The sequence below is a fragment of the Cololabis saira genome, chromosome 20 (assembly GCF_033807715.1).
Source record: "Cololabis saira isolate AMF1-May2022 chromosome 20, fColSai1.1, whole genome shotgun sequence".
Lineage (NCBI taxonomy): Eukaryota > Metazoa > Chordata > Actinopteri > Beloniformes > Belonidae > Cololabis > Cololabis saira.
Genome location: NC_084606.1, coordinates 25,964,604 through 25,987,925, shown reverse-complemented (window position 1 = coordinate 25,987,925; position 23,322 = coordinate 25,964,604). Strand labels below are relative to the sequence as shown.

Genomic DNA, 23,322 nt, shown 5'->3' with positions numbered 1-23,322 from the left:
GATTCATTTTTGCAAATTCTATTTTCATTGATACAACAGACTTTTTATAAACTTAAATGGCTCTATGCTGTCCTTGTGGCTAATATACCATCAGTATACTATCAGCCAATCATTTTAGTGGATATGAACTCCTCTTTTGCACCTGTTTAACAAAATAAGGGTACCCCAACATAAAAGCCCCCAAGAAACGGCCAAAATACCAATTTAGTAAAGAACAAGTTTTTCTTGTTCTTCAAAATATTGCAGAAGATGCTCATTAAGTATGATCATATTGTATGAGTGTTTATGTAAGTGTCAGAACTTAAATAGATAATAGGTCTATGCAGTATATTGAATGTTTTCAATATACAAAAAGTATATGAAATGTTTTTCTTTTAAATGATTTACTGCTCTGTATTGGTATATGTAGGAGCTGACAGAAATTGATTATAAAACAGTAGGCGTAATAAGCTAAGCTTCAGCCTACACCTTTTCGGTCTTGTTTTGTTTATAGGTCTAATGCAATATTAGCATTAACTTCATTTTTATTTGTTGTTTAATTTTCTTTCATTTCTTTTGTATTTGAATATTACCATATTACATATTACATATTACATATTACACCGGTCATGAAATCGCTACACTGGCTTCCAGTGAGTCAAAGGATAGAGTTTAAAATCTTCCTGCTGGTCTACAAAGCACTGAATGGTCTTGGACCAAAATACATGCTGGACCTGTTAGTTCCTATGAAGCTCCCAGACCCCTGAGGTTCATCTGGATCTGGTTTGTTGTGTGTCCCAAGAACCAGAACCAAGCAAGGTGAGGCAGCGTTCAGTTATTCTGCTCCTCACCGGTGGAACAAACTTCCTGTAGACCTGAGGTCTGCTCCAACTGTAGATCCTTTAAATCAGGGTTAAAAACATTACTGTTTACTCAAGCGTACTCCTAAATTAAACTTACCTGCTGTATTCTACTGCCCTTATTTTTAACAGCTTGTGCTTTTTATTATTTTACTTCTTTTCTTATCATCTTATTCTTAATTTTTTCAATCTTATTTGTTATTTACTGTCAAATTATTTCTTTACCGCTTTTAATGTCAATGTAAAGCACTTTGAATTACCTTGTGTTGAATTGTGCTATATAAATAAATTTGCCTTGCCTTTGAATTCTTATTTTGGAAATGACCGAAATAAACAAACAAAATAGTCTGCCCATGTTAACAGGTGGAGAATCAATTCTTGTCCGACTTTTGTTCGAGTCAATGGGTTTGATGGTATCCAGGCAACCACTAAATGATGTATAACTGGTAGGCTAATTTTTAAATAATAATAATAATAATAATAATAATAATAATTTAATACCACTGGATTAATTTAAATGAATAAAACGTTTAAAAAAAATGTAAATTGGTATCTTGTCCACGTTTAACGAGCACTCTGCAGCCGACCAATCAGGAGGCGGAGGAGAGGCTGTGCCTGGACGGGGCCGGAGAGCTGAGCCCCGTGGCGGTGACAGGTCTGACAACGCTGGACCACGTCCCGACTTAGCCTCCTCCTGCGTTCATAGCAAGGTACGGTATCCTTGATGCGTTTATCGCGATTTAAAGTAACCTTTCAAAACAATAATTTGTGTTTAAAAGTTTTACCGGGTTAGTATTTCACTTGTTTTGATCCGAGCTGTGATGGCTCGAAACCAAGCTTGCAACGGTGTGGATTTGTACTTCCGCTTGTGACTTTCAAAATAAAATGTAAACGCTTTACATTTGGTTTATATTATTTAGTTTTGAAAGGCTTATTTAAGTGTTTCCGGTATTTTGATAGTTTATTGCGTTGGCAGGAGGATTTAAGTCGATGTTGCGCGAAAGTATCGTGGGTCAGCAGGCTGTGTAGCGGGTCTTCACCTGTCATTCAGCCGGTTCGAAGTATTAAAACTTTTTTTTAACTCCAGAAACTAGAAAAGACTAGAAAAAGTTAGAGCGAAGTGCTTTGGTCCCGGTCGAGGGTGTGGAGCCAGAGTGACACGTTACGTCATTCAGAGTTTCTGCGTCCGTCTGCGCTGCAGGAGCGGCGGGTCAACTTATGCATTTTACTTATTCCTTTCACCTCATTCCTCAATTATAATGACTTTTCTTAGTGCAGTCGGAATGAGATAATCTGCAAATGATTCAAAATTATTTTATTAAAACATCTCCATAAAGAGTCCATTCTGCCAATGTGGCATAATTATTTTTATTATATTATTATATATTATTAAATCCCGTGATTTAAGGTTGTTTTCGTTTAGAAGTGCAGGTCTCGAGCTTGTTCTGCAGAGTTGGGTGTCCGGACCTCGCTGCCCGTTTAGGGTGTGTCTCCACCACGAGTGTCCAGTCCAGCACAAACTAGATCCTTCTGTCATTCCTGCTTTATTACTGACACATAACGAGTTCATACACACATTGTGAAAGTTAAACGCTTGTAGGTGTGTACTTGGCAGGGTTTTTCTTTCTGTTTAGATTAGCTGCAATGGAAACTGAAAGCATTCTTCTTCAGGGCTTATATAAGATATCTGTAATGTATGAATATATTTTAAACCCTTTTGGATTGGCCATTAAGAATTGCTTACTGTATTTTAAGAAACATCCTCACCCAATAAGGAAAAAAAATGGTTTAGACATATAAATACGTAATTACAAACTTTACCCACTAAGACAAACACAGAAGTACCGTATTTATAATTTCAGTTGTCTGCATGAGGATGCTCTGTACAAATCAGATCAACATTTAATGAAAATATATATTACAATATGTTGAGAAATTGTCAGAAGGAAGTGTAGCAGAGAGGGCGGTATGGTTGAAATCACCAGACATAATCAAATTCAGTGAATTTTGTAGTCTGGCAGCAACTGTGCCAGACAACAATGATGTGACATGCAGCATCAACACGCACATTAACTTAGTGAGCAACATGGATAGAAACATAAAGCCAATAGCTCTACATGTGAGGTGCAGAGACACTCCTTCACATGTTCAGGACTGCACCATGTGTTGGTGACAAGTACTGCAGGAACCCCTGGCCCACTTCTGCTGATCTGTCTGAACATTCTCCTGCAGACACTTCTAGAAAACCACTATATCCCTACCTTTTCCCTATTAGAGCTACATGTTTGTCTATTTTGATTCTTTGGGATCTCATGATGATCCCAAGATGATCAATGTGGGAAAAAAAAGGTTAAAACATCTTCTTGCTTTCCATTTTGTCCCACTCTGCATCCGTGACCTCTCTTCTCCAACTTGTCGCAGTTGGAGTCCTATTCTGTTTACTTAAGTCCCACGCGTAACAACCATTATTTTTCATTAAGCAGAACAGCATCTATAGCAACGTAAAATAACTTTTTCGACAATAATAATGTAATCGACAATCGACAATCAACAATCATAGTTTTAACAGAAAAAAAAGCTGAGGAAATACCAAGAAGATGCAAAGAAAATCACAGTTCGACCAGGGCTACTGCACAAGTCCACTAGAACCATTCTATAAATTAACTCATTGTCCGGCTTATAGAAGATGTAGTTAAAAGATAGTTTTAATATGATTATTTTGCCATGACGGTTAATTTGCTTTCTTATTTGTTGATTTGCTTTTTCTTCCCCCCAGATGGCTGACGTGGAGCTGGTAAAGAAGATGCTCCGGGCCGTCCTGCAGGCCAACAAAGGCGGCGTGTCACTGTCCCGTCTGCAGTCAGAGTATAAGGAGATGACTGGGGAGCAGATACCACACAAACAGATGGGACACAACCAGCTGGACGCGCTGCTGGCCAGTATGCCCTCCGTAGTTCGGCTGGAGCGCAGCCGGTCTGGAGAGGTGCGTGTTTATGGGGACCACAAAGCTGATCGAAAAGATCAACATTTACAGCAAACATTTATATATTTATTTAACAATCATTTATCGGTTTTTCTCTGCTTATTCTGGTCAAAAAGGAAAATCAGGACATTTTGAAAACCTTTTCGGTGTTGGGGAGCCGCTGAGCACCCCAGTCAAGTCTAGTGTTACATTAAAAAAATACAAAAGCAAAACAAATGGAGACATTACATATATATGTGTTTACGTTTTTAAACCTGTCTCTGTCACTTGGAGAATTTAAATTAAGTGTTCAAAGTTGTAGTTTAGTATTTATATTAGTGTTCAACAGCCCAAACTGAAGGATATCTTTTCAAAGCACATTTCTATTTCTTTTGACATAAACCATGTCTCTGTTTCACTATTGCACATATTTTTTCCAGGCGGTTTACATGGTCAACGAGACCGGCCATATAGCCAAGGTGGTGGCACGACAGCGGAGCTCCAAGAAAACAGGCCGACCCCACCTGGTCAACACCCAGATGAGGGTTAAACCAGCCGCGCCGCTTGTCATGAATGGTGAGATCTGAAACCCAAAGCACCACAGAACTACTACCATAATTAAAACGTAATAAAAACGTAATAACCGATATTAAAACATAATAAAAGTCATCTCATCATAGTGGGTATTAGCCAAATACAAGATCAGACAAGCAACAACATAACTTTTTTCACCACGCTATTATTTATTTAACAAAAATTAAGCTAAAAACAAACAAAAAAAATCATATGGGAAATACTAAGTACTCCTTTACTGCTTCTATAGGATTTAAGAGGGTAAGTTGCAGCTTGTGTGGGGTCTGGAGGATTCGAGTGTGCCTTAACACAACACCAAGAGCAAAAGACATAAGCAATCGTCATAGAGAAGCAATTGTTGCCGCACCTTAATTTGGAAAGGCCATGAAATCGTTCTCTAAACAACTTGAAGCTCTGTGTTGAACAGTGAGATTTCTATTAGCCAGTGGAAGTCACATTAACCTCCACAACGATGTGACAGACTGATAAAGTCATACAGACATGACTACCCCTAGTCATGGCTGCTAAAGATGGATCTACATGCTGTTGAATCATGGGCATACTTATTATGGCACACATGATTTTTTTTACCCTCATATTTGTTAGATAAATTATGGCACAGTGAAAGAAGTTACATGTTGGTTGTATTTGTCTAATAGGCAAAACATGCACTATATAAGTGCATAATTATTGCCATCTATCTATTATTGGAGGACAGATATGTCCACACAGGCACACTTCATGGTTCAGATAAACCGTTGACGTCTGTTCCTGCTCTGTGGGATGTACAAAAATGCTCAGCCATACCTGTTCATTATGATCTAGTGTCAAGATGACAAGGGGAAAATATATGTGACTTTGACAGACGTGGTTCATCGTTGGTACCCAATGGTTGTAAATTCAGATATATGAGATGGTTTGTTTTGTGTTTCAACACAAATACAAGAGGACAGGAGTGTTTGAGCAAGCTGTGAAGGGTTCTGGTGGCTCCATCATCACCATCATCCTTCAGTTCAAAGTTGCTCTTTACTTGATAGACGTTTCTCTCCTGAAGTAATATAAACACAACTAGATAGGTTTTGTACCTATTCAGAGTCTAAAGTGTTTTTGATCAATTATTGGATTAAATATAATTTCAGGCATTGTTCAGATTTAAGTAAAATACATGGATAAGAGCGAGTTCTACCGAATATACCATAGATTTATAACTTACTTGAACTGATGAAACATCCATGATTGGCTTGTCTGTAAAGATGACAAGTATGAGTACTCTTCAGGAAGTTTACATATTCAATAGTGCATATTTGAATAGACAAGAGGACATAATGCTGCATGCAAAGATACATCACACCAGGTATTTTCTAAAACATTTGGAAGAACGGGAGCAGTTCTTTGTAGAGGCATGACTCAAATTCCTCATAAACACTGTGCAGGGTGATCATTACCAGCTATGTTCATTAACAATGTAAAAGACTGTATTTACAAATGTTAAAATAACATCTGAGATGAGCTAGTGCTCAGGGAACTTGGCACCCTTTCTGCGCAGAGCTGATAAATGGCTTTCTCCTTGAAAAATACAGTTCAAGGTTACATTTCTGGGTGCAGCAGCAATCTGTATTGCAAAACAGTAGTTTCTAGAAACGCTTTCTTTCCACCCACCATTACCCTCTAAAACAGCTAACCAAGCTCATTCATCATGCCTGACAGTATTTAACTCGAACAACACTACTCTGTATAGATTTCCGTGCGTCACTTTACTTCTCATTGTGCTGCTTCTCTGTCTGCAGGAATATTTGATGTACCAAGTAGCTAAGTGTATTGTAGTTAGACTTTGTTACTAATGTAGTATGTTGTTTGTAAATTGTATACTTCCCTGAAAGTAATGAGTAGTCTCTGTACTATGGATTTAGACACCAAGTACCATAGGTATTTTCCTTTTGTGTTAGCACGGATTCTGGTTTTCCAGATTCTTCCTGAGCTATTGTGACTACAGTACATGTAGTGTACATTGATCAGTGTGACGGTTCCCGGTGCGGTAATGTCTGAGGGGATGAAGATCTAATAGGGGTCCCTGCATGAAAAGACTTAAGTATGTGGATCTGGGGCAGTTTTACAGTTCCTCGATCATTAGCGTGTGTCTCCATTACCAGGAACGGCCCCCACAATGAAAGGTTTTGAGCCTATAGTTATATGGGGCCAAAACAAGACCCTGCCTTGGCGTAGGTACTTAAGTGCAACCCCAAAAGAATGACCTGATGGGGAATGGTGTTGTTCATAAGTCTCAAAGTCTTTTTTAAATAGGAGTCATACATCAGCACAATAACTGTGTATGCAAAGAGAGAATGGTAACACGGCAACGGTCCTCATTCCTTCAGTGCTGATATCCACATTCCAGTTTGTTTTTTCTATCTCTTTTCATTCTTCTTCTATTTATTGGCATTTAGCAAACAGCAAAACTTGTGCACGACCAATGCCAGGTGGCATGGAGCGGTAGTCAGTGGATTCTACCGGGTGTGTCACTGTAAGAGGAAGAGGTCGGATACGATTCCATCAATGGGGGCGTCTTGTTCATCCGGATCATCTGGAAATACTAGAATCTTCCAGAATGATATGAATTGTAAACTAAGCACAAAGAGTAAGAACATTTGTGTTTGGTAGATTCTTCGTTGCTCCTTGGCAATAAATCTTGCACCGTAGGAAAGCCTGTTTATTTCCCTTTTCAATGGTGCCACATTTGTAAGGAACGTGCATTTGTAAGAAGAGCCCCAGAGCTGAGTATGTGGGTTGCACCCATGAAAAATGTGCCACATTTTCTCAGCCAATGTCTCATTTCCTTTGTTCTGCATCTTTTAAGTCAGGTTTCAAACAGATTACAGATTTAAGTCATTGTTGTATTTTAGGAAACTTTTCTGAAAAGTGAGTGTTTAATTATGTTTTATCAGTTTGGGCAGTCCAGAGAGCTGTAATAATACATTTTTTTTTTATTTGAAGGCGCCTTTCTAGACACTCAAGGTCGCCGTACAATGGTTAAAAACAGTGCAACACAGTAATAAAAACTAAGGGGTAAACAAATACTCAGATTAAGTTAAAATACCACAACAGCAACGACAGCGACACAGTGCAAGTGAGGTCAGAGGGTGTGTGTGGATACTACATCCCTGTAGTATCCAAACGCAGCAAAGAAGGGAGAGGATGTAGAAATTGCTATAATTTACTGGTATGTTAGGATTGCTTACGCACAGCCAAGATTTTGGAAATTCCCTACCCTTGCCAGGGGTTGGAAAATAGTACATCTTTTTTTACACTAAGCAGTAGTTCAAATGTGACATCTCAGCCTAAATCAACCTCCACAGGTTTCTGAAATGTCAAAATAAAAGGTAAAAGATTCTCCCAGTGCTTTCTTCCAAAGGACTACTCAGAAATGACCAAACGCTTGGATTTAACAAAATAAACACTAGATGTGTCTAGCTGCTATTTAAAATCCCTAATGTCTGCATAGATGCATGAATCCATCTGTGCTGCCGTGTCTAGGTGTTGCAGTGTACACTAACTGAACACATTTTCTCACAACACAAAAAAAGACTAAATCAGACAACTACTTAAAAATTAAGTATTTCCCACAGCTGGGTTTTTTTTTTAGTTTTTACTTTCAATTTTCCACAGTTTCTATTGGCGCTACAGTGCATCACTGTTGTTGCACGATGGAGATGGAACCAGAGTCCGGGGCCTGCACCGGTGCTGAGACAATGCAGCATTAACAGGGTGATGGATGACTGGCCTCTTTTTACATTTTCTCTTTGGAGACCTGCTGGTCTTTTGGGTTCTAAGAATATCACACACACACACACACACACACACACACACACACACACACACACACACACACACACACACACACACACACACACACACACACACACACACACACACACACACACACACACATACATTCCAACAGTGATGAGGACTGTGCAGGTGCATCAGGTGCACAAACATGTCCAGTCATAACCAGTTTGACTGTGAAGAGCCTTTCTTCTCCCTTTTCTGGCTTGATTTGCATAACGACCCTCTTATACACGTGTGCATGTGTGGTCATACAAAGACACATGCACACAACCTCTTCCTCCCAGTCTTGGCAGCACATGCACTGCTGCCAGACAGTGATGCTGCAGAATATTCTTCGAATCAGAGCAGGAGGCGGGAGGTGGTGGTGGGGGGAGGAGAGGAGGAGGAGGAGGAGCTGTGACATGGTTGGAGGTGAAGAAAGATAGAAGGATGGTGAAACGGTAAGGCGGAAGGGGGTGGACAGATGACAAGGAAGGAGGGAGAGAGAGAGAGAGAGAGAGAGGGAGAGTGGGTTGTTGAAATTTAAGGCTACAATAGAGTCTGTAGAGGCAGAGACTCAGCTGCATGCGAAGAGAAGCTGATTCACCAATCACCCTTTCCCCTACACTCTCTCTCATTCTCTCTTCACTGCCTGGGTTATTGATATTCAGGCAGAGACAAACCAGGGACTGTGTGTACATGCCGGTGAGCTGATGTAGCATCTGCTCTTGGTGTGTGCATGTTTTCTTGTACTTGTTTGTGTTTGCATGGGGCTTTAAGCTTGGGCTAGATGTTCCGCTGCAACGAATGCATTCGTGTGTTGACATGCTGCTCGTGGCTGAAATTGAAATTGTCTTTCGATGACTCCTAAAAGACCTGGGATGACGAAACCGGCGGATGCACGGTTAGTCGGCGTAAGGATAAAAGGAGATCCGTGGAAAACAGGATGGGTGGGAAAGCTTGTGAAAGTTCTAGAAGAAAAGAGTCGGTCAGAGGAAGAGCTGAAAGAAACAACAGCTGAAAAAGGCAGAGTGTGGGAGAGGAGATGAGTAAGGCTTCAGCGCTGATGTCATTCAGCAGATTTGTGATGTCATGCTAAGCTTGTACGTCATAGTGATGAGGTGTCTGGCTAGTTGCTCTCTTTCTGGCTTCCACAGCTTCCACTTCAGCATTATTATAGATTACAGTCAGTGGGGTTTGTATTCGTATTAGTTATCCTGCCAGTCTTTGCTACACATGGCTGTTTTTTTTCTTCTGTTAAAGCTAGTATTGATCCTGTCTTTCCTAAACTGAGAATGGAATTACAACAGCAAATATTTAATTCAATGTTTAGCATTTTATTCTACCAGAATGTGGCAGAAAATTGCCAAAATCATGTAACATTTCATGACACATATTTATTCACTCTCTTCCATAGTTGGGCTATATTTAGAGTCATGACAAGATTTATCCCGTCCGTCACGAGGTGGGTCACCAGTCCGGCACAAATATGCATTCCTGCTACAGTTAAATTAAAATCATCAGTCAAACCTTTGATACAAACTGTGGGAGAAATTCCACGCTGGAACAGAACATAAGAGCCAAGGCAAGGCAAGTTTATTTGTATAGCACATTTTATATACAAGACAATTCAAAGTGCTTTACATGAAAACATTTTAAAAGTTTTTAAAAGCAGAAAATAAAGACAGACAGTTAAAAATAATAAAACAAATGAGATGCAAGAAATAAAAGTTGCAGTGCATGATGGTGGTCAACCTCGACTGAAAGCAGCTGAGAGTTTCAGCAGCCCTGATGCATTCTGGGAGTTTGTTCCACAGGTGAGGAGCATAAAAGCTGAACGCCGCCTCGACTCTGAAAGAGTCGCTCAGTTCAGTTTAGACCTTTCATCTTCTCCTCATGGGAAATCTGGTTCTCAGCAGTGGTAACAGCAGCATAAAAACACAAGATAAAACACTACTGTGCAGGAAAAACCCAGGATACAAGCTATGAGGAGATATAGATGTTTGTGGAAATGTGTCCATGGAATAAATGCATTGATAGGTAGATGAAATAATAAAACAAGACAGCTAAGTGCTACAAGTGAACCTCCGATTAGGTGTTTTAATTGTACTTGGAACAAATAAAAATCTGCATCTATTGCACTTTACCCCAGTAGCCTGCACCTCCAACCGGATGGGAGAAGAATAAAGTGTCATTGCCTTCCTCAGTATTTGTTTCTTCCAGATATCTGTCAAGGAGAGCTACTGAGCACCAATGATCTAACCATTTTTTTTAATGGAGAGGTTTTCATACCAAGATGGGAGGCAAAATAGACAAAATAAAATAGACAATTAAAATAGACTCAATAAAGGATCTTCAAAATAAAAGCGTTGGAGTTTGGTGTGCATTAAAAATATTTAGTTTTTTTTCTAAATTAAAGTCTGCAGATGTGCAGAGGTTAAAGTTGGGGTTTGTATCCACAGTTGTCCCCAGTTATTTGTACTGATCCACAGTCTCAACCAGTGTCCCCTTCATTTTGGTTGGAACTGTTAAATCTGAGCTTTTTACCAAAGTTGAAGTCCATGAGTTTGGCTTTGGCAGAGAATTTTTAGCTCTGCTGGTTTTCCTTATCTTTAGTCAATAGCTGAGCTTTGAACAGCTGGCAGGGCTTTGCTAACTCTGAGCTAACTCGTTTCTTTAACTTCATGCTTTAGCAGTGACATATGAGGCTTTTTGCCACCCAGTTGTCAAAGCACTGCTACAAGAAGTCTAAATCCACTCATACTATATTAAAGATTGTGTTTTTAAAAGGATGCTGTTGGTTATGTGCAGTATTATGTTTCTTGAAGTCGATGGCTTGCTGACTGGTGCCGTGATGGTGACTTTAGCTTTTCAATGGGCCATAATACTGTCCCCTCCAGGCAGATACACTGTCCCGCCTCGGCATCAGGTTTAGCCGAGTCAGGTTGTGTCCTTGAGCGGGTGTGCGCTCACGTCTGCATCTATGTGTTCATTTCATAGTTTAATTTGCTGTCTGTCTCTCACACACTCCCGTTTCTCTGTTTACAGCCAAACCTCAAACCTCTCTGAGGCAGCCAAAGCACAGAGGGCGAGGCGGAGGTAGAGGAGGAGGTGCTGGCCGCGGAGGTGGACATGGGGACTTCAGGCAGGCCAGAGACATAAGGGATGGCCAGTCAGAGGGCAGGCCTGGGGGGCATCCACACAAGCAGTCCAATCAAAACTCACCCAACAGAAAAGCTAACCTTCCTGCAGACAAGTGAGTGAAGAACATGGTTTGGAAGTTAGGAGATATCAGATACAGTTGAATGTGGACAAATAGCTCATTTTTGCCATTTGTTATATGTACCAACCTATCGTCATCCAAATTTAAAGTTGGAGTTGGTAAGTGTATATTTGTCAAATTTGCTGAAATGACCACTATTTTGAGATAATATTAGATAAACTAGATCATTTGAGAAGCAACTCCGCTCCTTTGGCCCCACATGCAGCTTGCAATGCAGTTACCAAGTTTCCAACACGCCCATTGCAGCTCCCCCAATCAGGGCCAGGGGGGCGTGTTTATGGAATGTCAATCACAGTCATACACAAGCTGCAGGAACCCTCCATGCTTCAAGTAAACATTCGATTGTAACCATTTAAGTAGGACTGGATGTGAAAAGCCTGATTTAAAGTTCTGCGTAGAAGCTTTACGCGGCGCCAACACTGACGCTGCGGTTTATATTTCTGCTTTATTGTTTGCGTCGCTCTCTAATTACACCACCAACCACAGCGTGTAGTTTATTTTTTTCTGTTGCCTTGTAGCCCGCACTGCCATTTCCTTATGTTTTACATCCTGTATGTAGCTCAGACATAGAAACTGAGCAAATTAAGTGTTTTTTAGTCATTGCAGAAAACTATCGGTCTACCCAGCTCAAAAACAATGAAGTAAAAATTGTTTCTTGCAGTCTACGCTGTGTGTTACGTAGTCAGAAAGTTTGGAGGTGCATTTCGTGCCATGCTCTGCGGAGGGGGTTTGTGTCACGACGCCATCAATTCGACAGAAAGCATAAATCAGGCTTTATTTACCGCCACTTGTTACATTATCAATTTATTCTCGGGTATCTGTTCTCTGACACCTCTGGTTTCCGTAGTATCGTAACTTACTTGTGCTCGTGCACCACAGCAATGATTTATTGCGCTCCGGTGAGCTTCTGGAGCCACAGGATTTCTAGGAAGTTCCTGGCAGCATGCTTGAACAGCTGTATTAAAAATTAACACCCATCTCTTTCAGGGACTCGGCTGTAATAATTATTAACCATAATAAACTTTCAAGAATACTGGGACCCATGCACATCGTTTAAATATGGGTTTCCTTCAATGTGATACTTTGTCAAGTGTTTTCTGCAGCTGTCCCTCCAGATGTTGTAAGCTTGCAGGTCTTTCAGTCTTTAACTATGTCTTCAGTGAGTGAAATTAGGATTTTTTTTTAGGTTCAGATTAGTTGATTGACTCATCTGATTGAGAGAATAGTCATCTCCTTCTCCTCCACTCAGAAACTTGTGGGGTTTCTTTCACAGTATGATTTGGGTCACTGTTCATCTACACTGCACGAGTGCCGTCCAATCAGCTTTGCAGAGTTTGACTAAGTGAAACAAACGGTTCAGCTAGTCGTTCACACCTAAAGTGTTTTACACACAATTTAGCCTCGCATCACGAGTTGTTACTGACTGCATACTTTTGTGGTCTTGTACTTTTGGTTCAGTCTGATCATAGTTTTTTTTTAACGTTTTTATTCCTGAGGCTCTGCATTCACTCTTGGAAAGTATTTCCATTATTGGATTCAGTTTGATGATTTGATTTTGTTTCTTCCAAGGTAACCGCAGTTGTGCTGATAAATTGGTTTGTCCGAGCAAACTCAGGACGGCCTGTTTCGCTTGCACCGAGAGCTCCTCTGACTGCCTGTTGTGTAAAAGCATACCTGTAATTAGGCTTTTAATCTGCTTATATGATTAAGGAATAATTAAGGAATAGTCCATAAGTCCTTGAAAAAAGAGAACGACATATTAAACGGTTGTAATTCCTAAATATGTCTTCCAATGTTAATGTTAATTTTCTCTGATTAATGCAGAGAGTCTGGCTTAAAAACCTGTTTTCACTTTATAACTCAAACTGAAAAATTAACAGTTGAACTTGCAAAAGTTGTATCAATGCCCCACAAGGGTAGGGGAAGGGGGAAGGACCTACTTTATTTGACATTTCAATTCTTAAACAGTTTTGCATATTTGAGGGATTTGATCCCACAAGACTTTCAGACTGCTTCGGAAATCCAGGTATAGGAATGGGAACCAAATGTCCACCAGTGTGCCCCGAGAAGCCAGATCATGCCAGGAAATGTTGTGGATTAACTAGACTTTCTTTCTTTCTTTCTTTCTCTCTTTCTTTCTTTCTTTCTTTCTTTCTTTCTTTCTTTCTTTCTTTCTTTCTTTCTTTCTTTCTTTGGGCTGCTGAATTGGAGCACGGTTTAACTCCGGGTGGTTTTTGAGTTCAGACTGCCTCCCTCCTCCTGCTTATTCAGCACTGGGCTGATGATGCGCTCTCTGCATTATTCTGGCATCTATCCTTTGTTCACCCATTCTTTTACCCCTTTGGCTTGTTGGAGATAATAAATGTACACGCTACTGGCAGTGTAGTCCTGTAACATCTGATTTATTCTTTGTTATATATCGTCTGCTTCCACAGCTTAAATAATATTAAAGATTCACTTGGTTTAATTCGTTGACTGCTTTGCCAGATTCCATCCAACCACCGCTCTGCTCATCCATCCTCTGTGAAAACGACTGACATCACTTCTCTGTATCACTATGCATGTCCAGTGTGCTGCTGGCCCACTCCAGCACAATGGGCAACAGGGTGGGTGTTCTGGTCTATTTGCAGGGGACACAAGCCCAGCTCGGGGGGGGGGACGTGAACCATTTTTAATCCCTCTTCTATTCTCTGGTAGATTAACACCTTTAAACCGACACAGAGTGAATCAGCACATCTCTCTGTATCCCCTTAGATCTTCCAGTAGACAAACCATGTCATCATCATTTGTGTGTCTGTGTGAATGTGTTTGTAAATGTGGTCAATTCAGCAGCCTAACAGCCAATGTCATAACAGTTTCATTGACATTTTTTATTGCCATAACAAAGGAGGAATTACTTTTTAAATAGTTTATGCAGATTGTTTATTTCGGCATTCACATATTATCTAGGGGGTAAAATTAGGGTTTTGTTGCTTTGTTAAGAAATGTGTAAATATTAGACTTCATTATTTAATCTTAAAGGTTCCAGGACTAACTTTTCAACAAGAACTATACATATTTGCATATCTGCATCCTGAAACTAAATGTGCGTAAAAGGGGAAGGAAGTGGTACTCTTGTAAGTCTGTAGACTGTTATCGTGCAGGGAACGATCTAATAGTATATAAAAAAAGCATGTTTTCTGTTCAGCACTGTAGCCAGGCTGAGTCACAACTCTGTTGAGCCGTGGATTCCTGCAGCTGTCAGTAGTGAAGACATATGAGCTGCTTTAACAGTAAAATCATCAGAATTAGAGAAGAAATCAACCAGGCCCACCCGGTAGTGGCTGTGGACATTTCTTCAGCTTTAGCGACTTCCTTAGGCTCTGACTGAACTCTAGACTGCTTCAATCCTCTAGTTTTTGTATCTAAAATTCTGGAAAAGGTTTCAGGCCAGTTATGTGACCACCTGTATAGAAATTATCTGTTTGAAGTTTTTCAGTCAGGGTTCACAAGGCATCATAGCACAGAAACAGCCCTGGTTTGAGTCACGAATTACCTTCTTATGGCCTCAGATGAGGGACTAGTGTCCTTACTGGTTCTACTGGACCTCAGTGCTGCTTTTGACACTATAGATCATGGCATTTTACTGCACAGAGCATGTTGTAGGGATTAAAGGGGCAGCTCTACGTTGGTTTAAATCATATCTATCTGACAGACTCCAGTTTGTTCATGTACATGAGGTTCCTTCAGAACAGTCGAGGGTCTGTTATGGTGTTCCGCAGGGTTCAGTGCTAGGGCCAATATTGTTCAGTTGATACATGCAGCCCTTGAGAAGTATAATCCAGAATCACAGCATACATTTTCCTTGCTATGCTGATGATACGCAGCTCTATTTGTCTATGAAGCCGGATGAAACAGAACCGTTAGCTAAACCTCAGGCATGTCTTAGGGACATAAAGGACTGGATGTCCACTCACTGGTCTAGAACATCTTAGGAAGGGATTAGATGGTGTTGCAATGGCTCCAGTGCTACTGTGTGAAACATGAGTGTAATTTTTGATCAGGATTTTATCAGGGTTTTTGACCCTTCCTGTTTTATTTTGAAGCCCGTGTCCTTGTGTTTAAGTTCTGGTTTGACCTTGCTGTTTGTTATCGGCCCTGATCGTCTGCACCTGTGTCTCGTTATCCCTTGTGTATATCTGGTCTTGTCTTTCCCTTGCTCCCTGCTGGTCCGTACGGTTTCCTCCCTCTGTGTTCTTCCTGAGCCCGGTTTTGTAGTTTTTGATCCCTGTGTGAAGCTCTAGTTTTTTTGTAACCTGCTAAGCAGCGCCTTTTGTTACTTTAAAATAAATCAACCTTTTTTTGGAACTCCTGCCTCCTGCTCTCTCCTACATCTGGGTCCGAACAACAACCGTTTCCTAACAGATTTGTCATTTAAACAGCATATTAATCAGGTTTGTAAAACAGAGTTTTTCCATCTCTGTAATATTGCAAAGATTAGGGACAACCTCTCCCAATGTGATGCGGAAAAACTAATCCACCCATTTGTATCTTCTAGGCTAGATTACTGTAATGTGTTATTAGCAGGATGTCCAAGTAATTCTCTGAATATCCTCCAGCTCAGGGGTGTCCAAAGTCGGTCCTCGAGGGCCGGTGTCCTGCATGTTTTAGATGTCTCCTTTTTTATCAAACAGGGATACAAGGAGCTTGGTCATCAACAGAACTATCCAGACTTTGACGACAAGGTGGTGACGACCGTTATTAGAATCAGGTGTGATGAATGAATGAATGAATGAATGAATGAATGAATTAATTAATTAATGAATGAATGAATGGTTTATTTCGGACAGAATACATTGAAACATTTACATGTTCGTTTCACAAATAAAATAAAAGGTAAATAGAAATGTCCGAAAAAGGAGTAGGCTGAAGCCAAGAGCTTATTATAGCCTATCCTGTGCAGTGTATATCATTCACACAATATGGCATCCGGTGGATGATAATACACGAATAAGAAAATAAATATATTAAAAAAAAACAAAGAGAAACTGTCATTGCGTTATATTATATAAAAATAGTAATACCAATAATGCAAAAAGGGGTATATAGTGGTGCTATTTTCATGTTAATCTATAATAGGCTATACCAACATAATTAACAGATTTCTTTATAACTGTTTATCGTTTTATATTTAAACATTTTTTTGAAAACATAAATTGAGGTACACATTCTTAAATCCTTATCACAGCAATTCCACAATTTGACACCTTTCACAGAAACACAGTTTTCTTTACTTTTGGTTCTTCCCCATGCCTTCTTAAACATACCTTTGTGCCTTAGTTCATATTTACTCTTGTGGATTTGGAACAGCCTCTGAGAACATCTTGGGAGGAGATTATGATGTGCTTTATATATAATCAATAAGGTTTGAAGGTTAACTAGATCCCAGAATTTTAATGTATTTAAATTAATAAATAAAGCATTGGTTGGCGCCAGGTACTCTGCTCCCATAATTATACGTACTATTCTTTTTTGTAGTAAAAATATGGGCATGAGATTGGTTTTATAGGTGTTTCCCCACACTTCCACACAATATGTCATGTATGGGACTATAAGGGAACAATATAGCAGGTAATGTGATTTTTTTATTTAAAAGTTCTTTGGATCTATAAACTATTGCGATTGTTTTGGACCTTTTCTTTTTGACATGATTAATGTGGGATTTCCAGTTTAATTTATGGTCGATTAATACTCCAAGAAACTTATATTCAAAGACTCTTTGAATCTTCACACCATCAATCCTTAATGAGACTTCAGTTTTGATTTGTTGATTTCCAAATATCATAAATTTGGTTTTACTTAAATGTAAAGATAATTTGTTTACATCAAACCAGTTGTGTTGATGCAGGGAAACAACTAAAACATGCTGGACTGCGGCCCTCGAGGACCGACTTTGGACACCCCTACTCCAGCTGATCCAAAATGCAGCAGCGCGAAGGCTGACAGGAATCAGCAAGAGAGACCACGTCTCTCCAGTGTTAGCCCCACTCCATTGGCTCCCCGTAAAACTCAGAATCCAATTCAAAATTGTATTACTTGCGTATAAAGCTCAACACGGCTTAGCTCTGCGATATTTGCAAGACCTGATAGTAATGTATGTTCCTAACAGAGCTCCGTTCTCAGAGTGCAGGGTTACTCGTAGTATCCAAATGTAGATTTGGAGGACGGTTAATTTGGAGGCCTATTAATTAGAAGTATCTCATCACCATAGAACACTTATTCAGTTTCTATTTTACTGTATTTTTTTATTTTTCATACTTATGATATTTATCTTTACCGTTTATTTAGTCTGAGTTCATGTTGCGCTTCACATGTATCTGACTTTGAGCTGCTGTAACACCGTAATTTCCACTCTGGGTAGAAGAATAAAGGACTATCTTATCTTATAACTGTTCTCCATTGTTCTTAATAATAAATAATATATTATATTTGCTGGCGCCTTTCAAGTCACCCAAGGTCACCTTACAAATAATAAAAGCATACTTGTAGTTTGTTATGCTGGTCTGCCCCCTCCTTTTCTCTTCTGTGTATGTTTGCAGGCCAGAGCTTCAAGAGCTGCATGCTGCCCTGCCATCCCACCCTCTAACCATCCCACTGCTTGTTTCTTTTTTATCCAGCTCTTGTTTCCTGATGTAAACGCCAGCATGGTTAGAAATGAATGTGCAACTTTGCAGTTGGTCACAGTTTCATACTGCAAAAACTTTGATTTAACATGGAAAAGAGAGACAATGTATGTTCCTACTATAATAACATGAATCATTTTTCAACAAATAACTTGTAACTGCTTGCATTGTGCAGCTCACTTTAAACTAGCAGACATGGTCATTTCGGCAGGGAGGTGTGCAGATTGTTGAGCTGTGATCCACACAAGAGAAGTAAAATATCTTCCTAAACCACTTACGTTCGTCGAGTAAGCAGTCTCTGCCATTTTTAGGTCCCGAGCACTGACAGTGCGAAGGCCCTATTGCATCTGTAGGAATTTTTATTTTTTTCTCAGTTTTTTTTTATTTTTATTTTTCCAACGAAATGAGGGCCTTTTTGCCCCCCTAAACGTGCCCCAAAAGTCACCAAATTTTTCACGCAAGCCAGGCCTGGCGAAAAATGTTATATTTAATGGTTTGCATTAATGGGCGTGGCCTAATGCCCCAACAGCGCAACCTAGAAAACTTCGTGCTTCAAGTCCCACAATACGGTTTGACGTACATGCACGAAAATCGGTACACACCTGTATCATGTCGCAACTTAAAGAAAAGTCTCTTGGCGCCATGGCCGAAACCGAACAGGAAGTCGGCCATTTTGAATTTTGAATTCTTCACGTACAGAAGCTGTACGTGAAGAAAAAGATACGATTGGGAGTAAAAAAAACGCTGAATTAAGTGTTGCATTTATCACAGAGCAAGATCCAGACAGATCTAGTTCAGATATGCATCATTTATTTTGTGATTTTCTTTTTCCCTCTTATTTTACTTGCAGATGTACAAAGATTTTATGAGAAAAAAATGTTTCTTCAACACACTCTTCCTTGTTGTGCCTTGAAATCCCATTTAAACAAATTTTCCTCCCTGTTTTTTTGTTCCTCGTCCAGACCAGACAAGAGAATGAGCCTCCCGTCACGGTTTCAGAAGGAGGTCCACGCACACCTCTCCAGAAACTCTCAGCACACTGGTCGTAAGTAGAACATGCACACTTCCCTTTTATTATTATAATTATTATTATTTAATCAGCTTTTTGCCTTCAGAAAACCAAAAACTTTGTCAAGGACCAAGTTACTTCTGGCCTGTTTAAAACATCTATATTTTTTCAGTTTTATGTTGTAATTTTATGCAACAAAGTGCCAAATCTTATCCCTAGCTGCTTTGTAGATCTCTTTTATTTCGTTTTTTTGTGCAAAGGAAAGAAACAGTCACACCATCGCAGCTGGTTCTGCATGTGACATCTTTTTAACCCCTGACCTACCATAGTTTAGTATAACTAAGCTCGGGATGTGTTTGTTGAAGTCCCTACTATTTTTAAATAGGAACTCTGGTCTGTATATCCTTGAGAAAAGCACCGGCCTGTGATAACCTGATTATCTCTCCACATGTGTTGAAGGTCCAGTCCAGTCTTTTTAGTTCAGACGCCTTCAGACGGGAGGCTGTTCGTGCTTTGATGTCAACTCGTTGTAGAGCCTATGCCTCCTAATGGAAAACCACATCCCAATTATTTCCATGAGATATTCCTGTTTGGAAAATACTGAAGACACATATACTGGTTTAATGAGTCTCATTTTCATTTCATACTTTTGTTTTCACATATTAATTAACTTAACAGCGGATAAGGGCTTTGACAACAGTGAGTAGCGGCGCTTGTGGATCTATCTCAGGTGATAGGTGGGGTAAACCCTAGACAGGTTGCCTTTAATTGAAACTAGCTAACTAACACCCAAAACTATTATACAGCATAACAAAAAACAAAGGACCCTATTCAGGGCTGGTAAAACTAGACCCGTACTGCCTTACATCAGCAGCAAGATAGTCATCATAAGACACTGCGCCCCTTCCTGATAAAATGCTTCGAGTGCCGATTTTCCATCATACTGGCTTCAGATCCAGAGTGAGATACATTTTCTCCAAATAGAAAAGACATGAAGTGTTTGTGAACCTTCCCAGAAGAAAGCTATTTCTCCAAACTTCCTCTAAGAGCACAGCAATGATTCATCCAGACAATCATAAAAGATCTGAGGAAAACATCCAGGGAGCTGCCAACCTCTGTCTCCCCAGTAAAATCAGAATATATGTGTTTATAGCTCTGTCTTTAATGAAAAATCACATTCGTGTTTGAAGGATTAGAAGTCCTGTTTCACATCAATAGGTGTTATTTCTTTATTTCTTTTTTCCTTCTGATTCAAATCCCTCTTCTTTGTTTTGAAGTAAGTCAATAATAACATTTGGCATATTCTTTTCTACTTTCATGTATTCCAGCACCCTCGAACCTAAACGAGAGCTTTGGGTCGGGGAAAGGAAAACCTTACAACCCCCAGCAGGTCCAGGGTCGCATCAGAGAGATCTTGGGGAAGTATAGTAATGGCTTCTGGGTGTCCAAGCTGCCTCAGATCTACAGAGAGCTCTACAAGCAAGACCTGCCCACTGAGGCCATCAAAGACCTGGAGACCTGGACTAATATATGTACTGTACGTACCCATGAAAGTGTCCCCTGTCTGTTTGATAAAAACATAAACGCAATGCATTTTGTCTTCTCTGTCCTGATAGTTAGATATATTTGTGTTTTCAAGATGTGACACCCTGCTGTTTGCAGCAAATCCTGATTATGTAAATAAATGAAATCCGGTGTTTTACCATCTGCAGTGGCCATAAAAGGTTTCCATAATCAACCTGCTCTTTTCTTTCTGTAGGTAGAGAAAACCTGCAGCAGCAACCCATCCGAGCTGCTTCTCTACCCCGCCAAGGAGCAGACCACCAGCGGCTCCACTCCGCCCATCCTTAACCCAAGTCCCGCCCCTGCCCTGGCGCCACAAACCCCCACAGACAAACCTTTGCAATCCCCTGCGCGGCAGAGACCCCCCAACGCTTATCTGACCCGCTCTGGTTCTCGGTCTCCTCAGTCCCCGCAGTCGTCCTCCTCGTCTCCCAGCCCTCCCTCCTCCCCCGCAACCCTCAGCCCTGACCTGAAGCAGAAACTGGAGGAGCTGCTGGAAAAATACTCCAACGGTCTCTGGGCCCATGCGCTGCCCAAGCTCTTCCAGGACACTTACAAAGTCAGTAGCGCTCCGATGTTTTCTCATTCACTTATCAAGCTCTCGCTGATATAACTTTATTATACTTCATTGACAGACCAAACTGCCCGGACATGTCCTGGAGAACCTTGACCTTCTCTCTGACATCTGCACTATTGACTACCCGATGCCTGACAACCCCAAGAGGGCCATCCTGTACAGGCGGAGTAGTGTGGGAGTTGGAGAAGATGAGAACTGTAACAGGAGGACGTCCTCAGCCAGTGAAGAGGAGCTGAGGTTGAGGAAGGAGCTCGTGAGGAGGCTGAGCAACCAGGCGGTGCCTCCACTGCTGATCCCAAAAGAGGAGTACCCGTCTGTGCTGGTGGTCGAAGCCACCAACACCAATGGAGTAGTGCTCAGGTAGAAGAGGGCTGCGTGAATGAAGGTGGCATTAAGACTTTGCAGATTAGCCACTTTATCACATATGACACACATGGCTCTGCCCAAAATTAACAGAGTTTTGGCAACCTATAGTCAAATTCTTTTCTGACCTGCTAGGAATACCCATAGAAACTCTTGCCCTAATAGTGGTATTTGGTGTAGTACCGCACTCATCATGGCAAAAACATGATAGCCTTTGCCATGTTACTGGCTAGAAGGCTCATACTGCTTAAATGGAAAGACAGATCTCCTCCAACTTTCAGTCAATGGATCAGAGATCTTCTGCACCATCTGACTTTAGGAAAGATCCGATATGTCACAAAAGGCTGTGCCCTCAACTTCTATTCTATATGGCAACCAGTTTTAGATCAGGCTGAAAAGATAGATACCTCAAACATTTCCAATGTATAGATATAACCCCTCCCTTTTTTTTCCCCCTTTCCCTTTTTCTTCTTATTATTTTTGTATATTTTTGTTTGTTTTGTTAACTTCATTTGTGTGTTGTTTGTTTGTTTGTTTAAAATGTGGTGGTGCAATGGGGTGGGGTGGGATTGTGTTGAAATGTATTGAAATGCATGTCAAATTGTATCTTGTACGATTTAAAAAAAATAATAATAAAAATACTTGGCAGATTAGATTTGGCATATTAGAATAACAGTTTGACTGTGCTGCTCTGTCAGGTACATTGGTGAGGGTTACTCCCAGGCTCAGGAGTCCATGGAGGATGAGATGAGGGAGTTTTACGGCTTGAACCAAAGTGGCCCGGCTCCTGTGTCGTCTCCAATCTCAGGCCAACTTGTGGCAGTCAGGGCAGAAGAAGAGGAGGAGATCCTGAGAGCGCAGGTCTGTGAGGTCACGACAGACAAAGTCAAGGTAAGAGGTCGTAAACAGGAAGAGTGATAAAGAGGGAAGAGTGATAAAAGGACATTTAAGTGATCCCTGTGATGGATTTCTGCTCTGCAGGTGTACTATGTGGATCACGGCTTCTCAGAGGGGATCAGCAAAACCAAAGTGTTTGAGCTCCATGAGAAGTTTTTCAAGCTGCCTTTCCAGGCGACCAAGTGTAAGCTGGCAGGTGAGTCAGTCATCATTTATTGATCATCAGGTTAATCCAAACTGACAGGAGTGATATGACAGAATGCTTCACCTCGTCTGTGTCTGTGCATGTCCAGGTCTGGAGCCGTTCTGTCAGGAGTCTGCTGTTCTCAAGAAGTTTGAGACGATGGCGATCGGGAAGATCCTCCTGGCTGAGATCATAGAAAGAGGGGAGACGCCTCTCGTCGTTCTTTACGACACGTCCCAGGATGATGACGTAAACATCAATGCTGCCTGTATGAAACCTCTGCAGGACAAGACGTTAGCAAGTCCGTTACAGGTACAGGAGGGTTGGTGTGCTTGTGTACATGCAGAAGGATGAGTTCACTCAAGGGCACCGTGTTCTTTTAATGTCGCAGAAGACACATAAGAGGCACAATTTACCCATTTGCATCAACAAATGACTGTCTTCTGGTCAAATACATCATTAACACTGACTAAAAGCAACAGCTGCATTTTGAAATATAAAATAAAGCAATACAATTTATCAGATTTCTCTTAAAACAATGTCATTGAAACAAAAAAAAAAAACTTATTTTACCAAATGATGCTC

General features: G+C 40.6%; 1 protein-coding gene across 2 annotated transcripts in view; it reads left to right on the top strand.

The window, feature by feature from the left end:
* The first annotated feature begins 1,434 nt into the window (after positions 1-1,434).
* Positions 1,435-23,322, top strand: part of tdrd7b (tudor domain containing 7 b) — a 37,801-nt gene continuing 15,913 nt past the window's right edge. For both annotated transcript variants that reach the window (XM_061709492.1, XM_061709491.1), the window contains exons 1-11: positions 1,435-1,549; positions 3,616-3,822; positions 4,242-4,377; positions 11,248-11,455; positions 19,107-19,189; positions 20,482-20,690; positions 20,913-21,275; positions 21,352-21,653; positions 22,355-22,547; positions 22,638-22,749; positions 22,847-23,049. In XM_061709492.1, coding sequence (XP_061565476.1) covers positions 3,616-3,822; positions 4,242-4,377; positions 11,248-11,455; positions 19,107-19,189; positions 20,482-20,690; positions 20,913-21,275; positions 21,352-21,653; positions 22,355-22,547; positions 22,638-22,749; positions 22,847-23,049 — 2,016 coding nt within the window. In that variant the 5' untranslated portion in view covers positions 1,435-1,549. The remainder of the gene's footprint in view (positions 1,550-3,615; positions 3,823-4,241; positions 4,378-11,247; positions 11,456-19,106; positions 19,190-20,481; positions 20,691-20,912; positions 21,276-21,351; positions 21,654-22,354; positions 22,548-22,637; positions 22,750-22,846; positions 23,050-23,322) is intronic.